Source organism: Orbicella faveolata, unplaced genomic scaffold (genome assembly GCF_042242905.1).
Source record: "Orbicella faveolata isolate gen_17 unplaced genomic scaffold, um_ofav_v1 contig_26, whole genome shotgun sequence".
Lineage (NCBI taxonomy): Eukaryota > Metazoa > Cnidaria > Anthozoa > Scleractinia > Merulinidae > Orbicella > Orbicella faveolata.
In genome coordinates this window covers 5,832,015-5,844,749 of record NW_028301554.1, presented here as the reverse complement: position 1 = coordinate 5,844,749, position 12,735 = coordinate 5,832,015, and the positions used below count along the sequence as shown (strand labels likewise).

The following is a 12,735-nucleotide window of genomic DNA, read 5'->3' as shown; positions in this document are numbered from 1 at the left end:
ACCTTCAGAGTTGACGCAGTTTTTCAAAACATCAGCATACATCTGTGTAATCTCAACAACGGCGAATGTGTTATTTTATTTTATTTTTATTTTTTTACGGTAATTTGAATAGGAAATGAGACCTTAGAGGAGACTAAATTACACGCGAGAATTTGGTTTTTCTTTTTCACAGAAATCACACTTGAGAAGTTTAATGACGCTCTATCATAACTTTTCCCTAAGAAGTCAGAGCCAAAAAGTATCTTTACTTTAATGAAAACATCAAAAATACTAATCTTGGTTTTGATTAAAAAAAATAAATAGGAAGAAGCTGCGCTACTAGTGAAAATGTAACTACAAACTACAATATCGTGATCTGAATTTCAGAAGGCCGACAAACGTCTTCAAAATGTTTTCTCAACTCCCGTTTGACTCTGTTCCGCTCAAAGCTATTTGTCAAAGGATTACTTTTTTTTTGTCGCTTCTCTTCCAATTACTACCTCTCTGGAGTCTAGCTGTCATGTTCGTGCCAGCAGTTAGATTACAGATCTCTTTGTATCGTTTGTACATGTCCGTGATGTGATAAGCTCGTTATATGCAAATTACCTTGAAGTATTACCTGCGAAAAGCAATTACAACGTCATGTTTAAACTATTTTTAAAACACCTGTTCTATTAAGATTAATATACAGATTTAACCAGTCGACTTAAAAGCGGAGTTCCTGATTGTAATAATAATATCTAAAAAGGAAAGAGAGGATTTGTTTTTCTTGGATAAGAAACTCAAAAAATGATCAATTGTGAGCATGTAATTGTTCCGCGTGTGGTTTCACTATTTTTCCAGTCAAATTTTAACCATCTACCCAATAGGCGTATCCAATTTTCTTAAGATTGTAGAAATTACGAACGCAATATATCAGGGACTTTCCAAGAGGCGATTGTGAAGGGAATATGTCGGAAGAAAAGTTAACGAGCCAGGGGCTGATTCGCGCCGAAATTTTGTCTTTGCACGTACTCCCCTCTCTCCCAGAATAATAACTTGGCTTGAGCCTGCGATCCAATCGTAAATCAGTACCTGGGCAGCGGTCAACTTCAAAAAAACCTGACCTCGCGATGTGGTTACGTGACACTGGTCAGCGGATACCTTGTTTTGACATCTGTCGATTAACCATAACATGGATGTTCAATATCAAAGATGTACCTATGGTAATAGTGTTGCTCTCCTACTTTTCAAGGTATGGAGCTTGGTGTACGGCAACCTCGTTCCCAGGCTCTGTCTCCTCTGCCTCCCTTAGTCGTTTGGAAGAAAGACCCTGGTTGCGGCTGGCCACGTGACCGAACGTCTATCAACTTTATTGGACACAAACTTTTCCACTACGGTAGAGTCAACGAATAATTTTTGTCGATCATCGCTGGTCATTACCATTTTAAATCACTCACGGGCAAATACATCTTTGACATTCTCCAGTTCTACTCTAAGCTTCACACAGGTCAAGCTTTGTCTATATCCGGTGTACTGAAGTAGCACTCTGATTTCAATTCCAGCCGGTCAAATTAATAAGAAGTAAAACTGTTTCGCTGTTTCATGTTGCCAGAATCAACCTCACGACACATTGTTCGCTAAATATGTTTTATTTACCATTTCGCAAACTATAATTCTTGACTGTGCCAAGGAACCGTGTTTAAACATTTTTCTAAATATAAACTTACATAAACCTGATGCAGATGAACTATAAGCGCGGGTTTTTGTCAACAAAACGGTAAATCAATTTACATTGCTGTATAAAATCAAATGCAAGTCAGAATACTCGGCCAATTGGCCGTGTCACATCCAAAATACCGCATGAAGAAGAAAATAAATTCCATCCGAATTCAAAGATTCCAGAGACTGATGTACTGGTTTCACTTCGATTCGGTACATGGCGTTTTACATGTGCTAACCTTCGAAAAGTTTCTGCTCTATTCGGCTGCCGAATTTCTTTGAAACAAAAGTCTTCTATTTTTGGGAGACGGCAGAAATAATGTAGCATTCTAGATAAAGCGGGTAGTTTTTAGCGATTGCTCGGGGTTTTGAAACCTGCAAAGTTTGTCACAACAACAATCATGATACTCTGCCACCCCTCCCACCGAACAGATTTTTTTACTACCCAGAGTTCACGTGACCAGCCGCAAACAGGGTCTGTCTTCCAACGACCAAGGGAGGCAGAGGAGAGAGAGACTGGGAACGAGGTTGGGTGTACGGACGTTCGTTATTTAAGTACGGACACTCTAGTGACAACCAAAGTTTTTTAGATCGATGTGTTACCAAATTTTCTAAGGTCCGGGGCACCGCTTGCGCACCTTCGGCGCGCAGGAGCTCCATTGCCGTAGACCGTCAAAGTGCCTTCTGGGGAAATCTTTCTTGTGCGCGCTGCTACGAAGGACACCATGATAAAGTTTATATCATTGTAAAGCTAATAAATTGTAGAATCCGAAAATAAAAAAATATTTATTTATAGATTTCTTTTTTGGCAGGTATGCGCAAGTCTTTAAAGGCAAAGCTGACCGTACTTGCTAATTGCATAATTACCAGCCTTTGTGTCACCGTGTACTGCCGAGCAGACCAGACTATATCACTCAGAAAATGAGAAGTTAACAAAGTGTGTGAGTCCTTTTTGATATTTCTATTGGTTGTTCAGAGAATCCTTTTTGAAACTGGACAGAAGAGTTTTTTGTTAATCGCTGGACGTCACAACAAAAATATTTCTATTTCCGTAAAAACTATAACAAATAAAGTATGTACGTATGTATGTAAAGCCCCTGACACATTTTAATGCCCTGACTTCTCATGATTTTCGATTAATCTGCATATTCTTTTGATTCATTTAAATAGAGACTCAAGCAAAAAAAAAAAAAAAAAAAAAAACACCTCGAGTTTTGGACCCGGATAGAAATTCACAGTTTTCGCACCTGGCTGAGGTGGTTGTCAACGCGGCAGTGTCGCCAAAAACTGAAACGCAGCCTCGGTCTCCTTAGCGAATACGCGAATCGTGAAAAGGAAGGCTTCACGGAGGGTATTGACATTCCCGGGAAAGGTTTTGCAATTGGTGACCGGGAAATTTCACATCAAAAAAAGGAAAGTTTCCCTTGAGACATTCAGTCGCCTCAAAGAAATCAAACCAGCAGAGAAATGGAAAAGAAAGAAAAGGGAAAAAAAAGAGCGATAGCAGAATGGTCGTTGCACGCGGATATTTATACAGTAAAACTTAACGTGTAATTCATCGGTCAGTTCGTTACACCAGCATATGCAACAAAAAAATAAACAAAAACAAAACAGGTAGTGACTTGAATGAAGGATTTTTAAAAGCAACGTTTTCAATGCTGAATGGTTTGTTTAGCTGCTTACAGCAACTTAAAATCAATATCCCGTGATCAAACCGGTTTTTCGTGCATGCCAGGGAGGGCAGACGTAAAGGCTCGTCATGAAAAGACAATTTTCTCTCAAATATGTAAATAGTTCTATTTCATAAGTAAAACTGTAGAAAAAATTTCCCCAAACGATAAACAGGAGGTTAAGGGTCTGGTCAAAAAGTACAGGGGGGTGGGCCGGAGCATTTGAAAATGTGTTGGATAAAAAACACGTGACCCACCCCTTCCATTTGGCACAAAACTGAGTGACCCACCCCTAAATGAAGATTGGAAATTACATAACCCACCCCCCCCCCCCTCCACCCCACTATAAAACATGCATTTGTGGTTGCAGTGGTTAGGAGGTCTATAATGATCACTGCAATTGTGTTAAAATTGAGGAAAGAAAACTCGAGTACCATCGGCAAAATCAAAAGAAGAGTCACTCTGTGACTACACGGAATAACTGTCATGTAATTCCAATACACCAAGAGAGACCTAGTGATTTCTTTCGCACATAGTGATCTCTTTCGCAAAAACTGTACTCGTAAGATAGCAGTAAAATTTAACGTTACTACGAGAATAAGAATGATTTTCAATACTTTTTTGCAGAACATATTTTTCGTTTCACAATTCAAGAACGTACAATCTGCACCACCAGCACAGAGTTTCTACAGTTTGGTGTCCCGGCAGAACTTCCTGTTCAAACGCCAGCTGTGGATGACTGCTCTCTGTTCGCAATGTTCTCAGCTCTGTCTCCGGCATCAAAGGTGAAAGCTTCTTATTTCTTCTTTAACAACTTTCATGTCTGCTGCAGCTTGCGACCTCCAAAACAGCACAAAACCATTGCTTCTCTTAACTCAAGTATTCTCAGTGATGCGTACACAACAGGATTCGCATAAGAATCGGGGTAATTCGTAACGTTCACCAGGTGATAAAATTTCAACGGAATCTGGATATCATAGACATTGATTAAACAGTTGAAAATGATTTTAAAAAGGGAACCACGACAGCAAAGAAAAAAATAGACACAAACAGGAGCGACTTTGTTAAGTATTTGGCCTTCTGCCAAGGAAGGGACAATTCTTGATGAAACAGTCGCGTTCTCTGAGCTAATGTTAGCTGCTGCTGAACTGTTCATTTTTTCAGTTTTCACTTAATGATTGAAACCAAAGGCATATCACGACCAAATTTGTAGTTTTTCACCGTTTTACTACCATACAATTATTGTGGACTAAATCTGCAGTGTTCTGGGGCGGATGGAGGTTGTGCCGAAATCTCTAAATTGAAACAGCTAACTTCAAAAATCCTTCTAAAAATATTTAACAAATACAGTCAACATTAAATCAATAAATTAATAGAAACGCTAAGCTTTTGTTGCTCAATGAAGCTTTAGCAAAGACAGAACCTACGCCGGTTAGTTTCTCATCCGATTCTAGTTTTGTTTCACTGTATGCAAATCTGGTTCTTCAATTGGCAATTTTTCCACGCTCCCGCAAAGCTTCGGGCCAAAAGTTATGGTATTTCTGGCCACATCGACACCTTTCAGCTATTGCCGGTTTTTTTGTCACCTCATTATTTTCCAAAATAATAAAAAAATAACCAATCTTTCTGTAGTTTTCGAGAAGGCTCACGAGTAGGTCAAAAGATAAGTTATCGCTCAAGTATTTGCTGAACTGTTCTTTCATTGAAAGAGGTATTAATTTCAATGTAGAGTAATAACTTTTCGTTTCAATAGCAAAAACTCAAATTACAGATGTTTTTGTTACTTTACGGCCGCCATGTTTTAGCCCATCGGAATGGGCACCAGCGTGGTGTCTCCATACAAAGTTTGATCAATTTGGATGAAAACCAGCAATTCACAAATTTGGGCATCATAAAATCTGTCCTCAACCGAAGACAGATAAAGTAGTAGATTAAAACATTTCAATGTGACTTTAAATGGACTTATTATGAGAATAGTATACAGCAAACAAACCTAAAAACAGGGAGGGGGGCGGGGGAGTTGGGTGATTTCCTAAAAAAAAAAGTTACTGCCACCTAATAAACAATTTACATTTACGGTCGGTGTAACCGCGACTTTGGAGATTGATTAGCACGGTAACTTGAGTTCATTTATAAGTGACCTTGTAGAATGGGTGTTGGTTCCTCAAACCAGGTTGCTTGAATTTTGTTTGCTGCTGCTGTATAATGGAACCCCGTCTTTATCTTTAGCATTGGATACTTACTGCTTTATAGCGCAGTTTAGTGATAGTGTAAAATTATTTAAGGTAGTGTGCATTAACTTTGTATAAGAAAGGATGAAGCCTATCTTGCTTTCTCTGCGAGTGCTGCTATTGTTTGTATTTGGGAGGTGGTGGTTACTCTCCCAAATTGTTGGTGTGCTGTGGATTTCTTTCCCTATTTCAGACTTGAACCCACTTTTGATACCCTACATAAAATAGGACACTGTTTTAGTTTGGATCCAGTGAACATTGACTAACAACAATAGTTTATATTACAAATTCCAAAAGTGCATTTGCCTGTAAACAATGAATTTTATGCCACAGAAATGTTGTCTGCTATACATTTACCACTCCACTCATCTGTTTAAGCTGCCAATGACAACTAATGGGAGGGAAAGGTTGAATGGCAGGGGAGATAAAGAAAGGCAAGTTCATGGAGGGGGGTGGGGTCTGTGCTGTGGTAGATATCAGTCTGTACCATTCTCAGGGCAGATATACATGTACAGTGCTGTTGTGACGGCAGGAAATCAAAACGGTTGAAACTACGTGAAAAGAGGAAGAGCTTACATGTAGAGGTAAACAGATTGCTTACCTCCCATTCAACTGCTGTTTTAAGGATGTATGTTGACTGTGTAAGATCTCAAATAAAAGATGCCTAAAATAGCAAAATGTGCTATGCAGTGTTTTCATAGAAGAACCAAACTTAAACAGAATGGTTTAGTTACAGAACTGTGCTCTTCAAACAATGCCTTTGTTTACATGACAACTGGATTAGTGAGCAAATAAACTAAGTTCTTTTTTGTTGTTTACATCCTAAAAAGTAAAATAAAAAAGTTCCATCCATGACTTAATCAAGTCACAAAAAACTCTTGCATTCACCAAAAGTGAACAAAGTGCTGTGTTCACAATCTACATGAATTTACATGAAAATTTCAACCCTGTTCACAGCTTGTGCAGGGACGATGTCATACCAAGATTAACTTATGTCATCTGATCTTGGCTGGAATCATGCACACACTAAAGGGGCAAATGAGCACACAGAGCACAAGATGAACATATCCTAAGAAGCAAGAGAACTTGTCTCTTGAAACACAGGATTTCATAATCACCGACTAAACTATACAGTTGAATATCGCTAACGAAACCAAACGGACAAACCAAAGGGAGTGTCTATGTGATAGGGGTAGAACATCATTTGATCGACCTGATGTTGAGTGGATGTTTTGTCATGGTTGGCTGTACAATATTTTGTAAATGTTCCTCCTGATCATTGGTCAGTACCAGTGAATGAAATTTGTACAGTTGATACATGTTACAAACAGCAATAAAAACAAACTAGCCAGAGTCATAAGCAGTTGTGGGTCAAAAGTCTAATATCTTCTTGTATCCCTTCGTCTTCCTGATCTAAAGGACAAAGCAGAAAATATGTTGGAAATATGGCAACAATTTCAAAATCAATAATTATGAACTGAGCTCTATATTATCAGTTACCCGGCAGCTTTCCGTGGTCCTCTCACAAATGCCCAGTCAACAGAAATTTTTTGTTCGAGAAGGTCTGATCCATTCAGTGCTTCCATTGCCGCCTCTGCTTCCTTGAATGTTTCATATTCCACAAGTGCATAACCCTACAATTAAATGAATGATCACATCTTTGAGTAATACTAACTTCTTTTCATGCAAACAAAAGAAATTTCCATATTTCCAAGGCCCACTTTGAACTTGATATTTCTTTCAGAAAGCCCACATGGAAAACATAGTACATGTAGATTACAATAACCATTTCCCCTCCTTCATACCCCATATCATGAGACACAATTCATGTCTCAGAAGAAACAAGATATGAGATGGTAACTTACTTTCAAGTGGTACTGTAGTATGGTCAAATAATGCAATTGCTTTAACATTTCTTTGAAACCTCATGATGCTAAGAAAGATGTGTCCAATAGCCCAAAGCTAATGGATTTTCAGTTAGGCCAGTGAATTCTGTCCTTCACTTGCACAACAGGTAAGTGAAGTTTTTTTGGGAACTTTTTTAAAGAAATTCAAATTACAGAAACACTGTAAGAGATGAATTTGAATCAACACACTAAAGGTATTTTCATCCTAACAGCTACCCAAAATCAAAGCACCAACAAGTTTCAGTTACCAAGTACAAGTTTGTGCCAACAGAGGTGACTCAATCATTTTTGCATGGGCTGCACCAGAAGTTTGTTTTTCATTTTACCTTCAAGAATCCTGTTCGTCTGTCCAAATTAGCATGGAGGTTTTTTATTTCACCATACTCAGAAAACAAGTCATGGATATCATCTTCCTGGGCTTCCTCGTGCACATTGGTCACAAACAGAATCCAGCCTTCAACAGCTGAAATAACAATTATATCATTCCCTTAATTACGTCTTCCTTAATCCTCCGTCTTCCTTAATCCTCCTAGCGAGAGTGATCCTAGATACACGTCCAGTTTGTAAGCCCATGGTGTGGGTTGTGATGATTTCCAGTCCTTACTGCGCAGTCTCAGAGCCCCAATGTTTGCGAGTCTCACCCGATAGAATATCCAATATGAACCGCTTACCTTATCTTTGAGGCATTTTATATTCTTTATCCAACCGTTTCATTGATTTTTACAGCTGCAGCTGTACGGAGTTGTTTCACTGAGTGATTTCAGAAAGAACGAAGCATAAAGCTTCGCATCCATAATGGCCGTTGACATGAAACTTTGAATTTACAGTGCGTCATGTAACTAGTTGCAAAATATTACATTTTGTGACATCTTATGTGAATCAAAACAAAAACCATAACCAAACTCTCGAGAGTGCGCAGTACTTAATGTAAGTCATCTTTAAGCTCCATCTGCTAATGTTGTACCATGGTTTGTACCCATTGACACTAATATTATACACAGATGTACCTGTTTTCAATTTGCTACAATTAGGAATTTTCCTTCAAAATCATCATTACTACCGAAATAGGTAGAGTGTTCTTTTGGAGACATGCGAAACAGTTGCTGTTAGCGACAAACAAGAATGTTTTGGGTCACGTGGCTTGAAGCCGTCAAATGAAAAGTCAAACGCACGTGAGCACATTCCTTCGTGTGGTCTGTGGCTCAGTTCTTCCAGCCTGAGTTTTTCCCAACGCTTCTTCTCATGATCAGTCGTCGATCTTTCGCTCTGATTGTTACTTAGTAGTGCAACATGATACAGATAAAAGTTTTTTATGACATTTCTTTTCCCGAAGATCGATGTGAAGTGATAACGACGGACAAGAATGAGGTGGCGACTTGCGTTGATCTTATGAAAATCGTATGGGATAAAATATTAGAGTGTTTAGGAACGTGAAGGAATGTGATCATGTGCACTTACCTATTTGGCGTCAGTTTTAGACCATGTGGGCTTAATTTAGATACATTTCTCAACAACTGCAACTGTTTTGCATGTCTCTGATAAAACAGTCTACCTGTTTCGGTAGTAAAGCCTTGGTGTTAACGAGTTTGCAGGTATGTTACTTATCCAACCAAATAAAGGACCATCTCTAGTCCGAAATGCCAGTCATCTCCTGCACAGGAGATTACTGTCACTTCAGGTTACACTGTCTCACAGTTTTCTTTTGCTTTAGTTTTAGCACACCTCAAAAGGAAGCTCTCTTCCTTTGTAAATGCACTTTTTTTCATTGGTACAGACATACACATAAATGGAACACAAGCACTGCATGGAAATTTGATTGTAACATTCACATTTTTATATAGGCAAAGCTGATCTTGATGCATACACCTTAGTAAGTCATGGTAAGACGTAAGATAAAGAAAGGATACCAAAGCAATCAAGAGTGGTGACAAGTATGATGTATCAATATTTCCCAAGCATACCACAAATTGCTATGCTATTGAGTACTTGGTATAAACTAGTGTAAGCATCTCATTATTATTTGTAAAGCAACAAACTTACAACGAGCAGGGCCTGTTTCACCACCTTCATCAGTATCCATGGATTCATATTGCTCTTGTGCACGAGAAGATGCATCACCTGAAATATTCAAACACAAAAACATTTACAGTATGAGTTTGAATTTTCTGTGCTTTCTTCTAAAGGTAAAATTAGGACCAAGGAGTAAAACTGGCTAGCAGTATTAAACAACTCCCCACTGAGTAAATAACTCGTCATACATTGCCACATTTCATTCACTTTACAATTGATACCTTAAAAGTGAAGTGCTATGTAGTATAGTTATTTGGAAAACAGCTCTATGAAAATACGTGCGTTAATTAGTTAAAAATTGTGCTTCTATAACTTGATAGAAACACAGGGCTAGCATGAGTTGTCGACGTAATGATGGCACGAGCAAAGAGAATTTACATTTTAATGATCAAAGTAAACAAGTTGTTTCCTTTTTTTAGTCTCAATGTTTTCTACATGTAAAAGACATAGAAAACATGTTCTCCGTGTTTCTATCGAGGTACACGTGTAGCAACACTCGTGAAAGTTTGGAGAACTCGAAAGAGCAGTGGAAACACTTGCCCATGGCTTGTGTTCCCACAGCATTTCTTGTTCTCCCAAACTCCCACCCATGTTTCTATTTAACAAATAGATTCCATGTTCCTGTGCGTCTGTTCAGTAATAGATCACAGATGACGTCAAAATGAGGTAAGAACAAGTAAGTGACACATGAGGCAATAGCCAAGCGTGTCACTGAGTTCTCACCACATTTTGACGTCTTCTGTGATCTATTACTGATCAGACGCACCGCAACATGGACTCTATTTGTTTTATATAATAACAAAACAAACTTCTACAGATAAAGCTTTTTTATTTCAAAATCTTTCAACATGACTCAGAAGCCGGCTTTTGCCCACTTTGGCAAACACGAAAAAAGCCATTTGACATGATCTATTGTCTATACAAAATGAAGCAATCTCATTGGTTGCTATGCGTAGCAAAGAATTGTGATTGATCCGGGAAAATCACACCACTGTCAAACTTGACTCGAGTGTCACTTCTCGTGGAATGAAAACTTACAGCTAAAGCAGAATTGAACTGCGAAATCTACAAATCTTGAAGAAAATGCTGAAAAAGTCACGTCAGTTTTTGTCATCAGAGCACAGGGTGCATACTCTTTGAAGCTTTTAAAATTCCATGACTTTCCATGACCTTTTCCGTGACCAAAGTTAAGCAGTTGTTCTCAGAGCAGTATCAAAACAATAATTTATTTAACATATTTTCCAACATTATAATGCATAAAATGTATGCTTGTGTCTATTTCTACTAAAGCCTGTTTCTGACTCATCTGTTATTTTTTCAATTTCTAAAACATAGTTTTGCCAAGCATAATTGTTGCTTTTCCAGGACTTTCCATGACCTTCACTTAAATTCCATGACTTTCCATGCCTGGAAATTGAAATTACAAATTCCATGACTTTCCAGGTTTTCCATGACCTGTACAAACCCTGGAGCAGCCCTATGAGCCAAAAAGTTTGAACGTTACCTTGAATATTGCAGGAGTTGAAAATTTTTTGTGTTTGGTTTAGTCTCGCTCGACTGCCGACTGAGACTGCTCAAGTATTTTTTCCGAGTCATTTTCTAAAAAAGAAATAGAGGATATTACACGGTGGCGAGAAGATATGAATTTTATGTTCAAGTGGCAAGAACAATATCTCACAAGTGAGCGAAGCGAAGGAGTGAGATATTGTTCTTGCCACAAGAACATAAAATTCATATCTTCGAGCCAACGTGTAATGTTCTTTTTATTATATGGAGACTAAATATTGAAACCAATTCAACAAAAGCAAAAGGCGGGAATCGTGACGTCATTGAACGATACGACACTCACAAAGGTGACATACGGAAAATATGCCACTCGAGTCCCGGATGAAGTGGTGTATGGAATCTATGAGTGGTTTAGTTCCCAGTAAAACACTCTTCTCCATATAATAAATGGCTTTATCTTCCTTCTTCCCGCTAGACTATGCTTCTTGTACCTGTTCAATGCCGCAACAAGACTTTTTTGTACCTTATCTTTTGCCCACTCATGTAAAATAATATCTAAATTCTCAAAACTTTCTGCCATTTTAAAACACAGAGGGAAAATCTTTGTGATGATGACGTCAATCGTGCTTCTGTCCTCTAATAGATCATGGAGGCACAAACCGGAGAAATGAGCATACACGCTCATACAATTTCCATGGCTTGTGTCCTCTAGGCCTTGCTGCCGAGCTGAATCTTTATGTATCCAACAGTCTTTTGTCACAACTCATCACAAGTTAAGTAACAAGTCAGATAAAATGACTCAGACAATCAACTACTGTAACAAAGAGGTGTAAAATTACGCCTGGTGGTTCCTTGCTAGGTCCCTTTGCCATTTCCGGTCTCTTCAATTCATTTCTACTTGTATAATAATATGGCATATAAAGAATCAAAAAACTGTAGTCATATTTTTCCTCAACTGCTCTTACATGTTCCTCGTGGTGAATAAAAGATATTTCTCAACGTACAATCAAATTTATCGCAAATTTGTGAGCCTGTAAACACAGACAGTTTCGAAAACTACGGAAAGCTTACAAAAAACACTCAATTTCTGTAAGAATTGAAATAAATGCGTGTTACATGTTTGTGAAGAAAAGAAGTTTTCAGAAACGAAGTTTATATACAAGCGTGAACTTACTGGCTTTGAATCCTCGTCCTTTACGTTTCGTGACAGCAGACTTCAGCTTCTGAATTCCCTCTGTAAAGCAACGCATATCATGGAATACTTAGGACCAAAATCGCGTATATGAACTGCGGTTTATGAAGCAAAATTCTTACCGTCTCCTTCATCCTCAGAAAAACCACCTTTGTCTTCCACACCAACGTCGAGAACATCTGCCATCTTTCTTCTTCGCGCGTGGTTTTAGTGGCTAATACGCATGCTTCGTGTGTGACACCGAAGAATGTTCTGGCATCGCGGGCTCGGCATAAAAGAAGGCTACTGGGGTCCCAGTAGGAGGCGCGGTGGGAGGCGCGGTGGCCTCATGGTTAGTGCGCTCGTCTCCGGATCGGACGGTCCGGGTTCGAGCCCTGGCCGGGGACAATGTGTTGTGTTCTTGGGCAAGGCGCTTTACTCTCACAGTGCCTCTCTCCACCCAGGTGTATAAATGGGTACCGGTGAACTTAATGGTGGGG

At 38.8% G+C, this 12,735-nt stretch overlaps 1 protein-coding gene across 1 annotated transcript; it reads right to left on the bottom strand.

The window, feature by feature from the left end:
* Nucleotides 1-5,816: 5,816 nt before the first annotated feature.
* LOC110043350 (RNA-binding protein 8A-like) lies at nucleotides 5,817-12,484 on the bottom strand. Its single transcript, XM_020748798.2, has 6 exons — nucleotides 12,379-12,484; nucleotides 12,239-12,298; nucleotides 9,529-9,606; nucleotides 7,815-7,951; nucleotides 7,082-7,215; nucleotides 5,817-6,994 (listed from the first exon to the last, which is right to left on the bottom strand). The coding sequence occupies exons 1-6, from the start codon at nucleotides 12,440-12,442 to the stop codon at nucleotides 6,961-6,963; spliced, it is 507 nt and encodes a 168-aa protein (XP_020604457.2). The 5' UTR covers nucleotides 12,443-12,484; the 3' UTR covers nucleotides 5,817-6,960.
* Nucleotides 12,485-12,735: the final 251 nt, after the last annotated feature.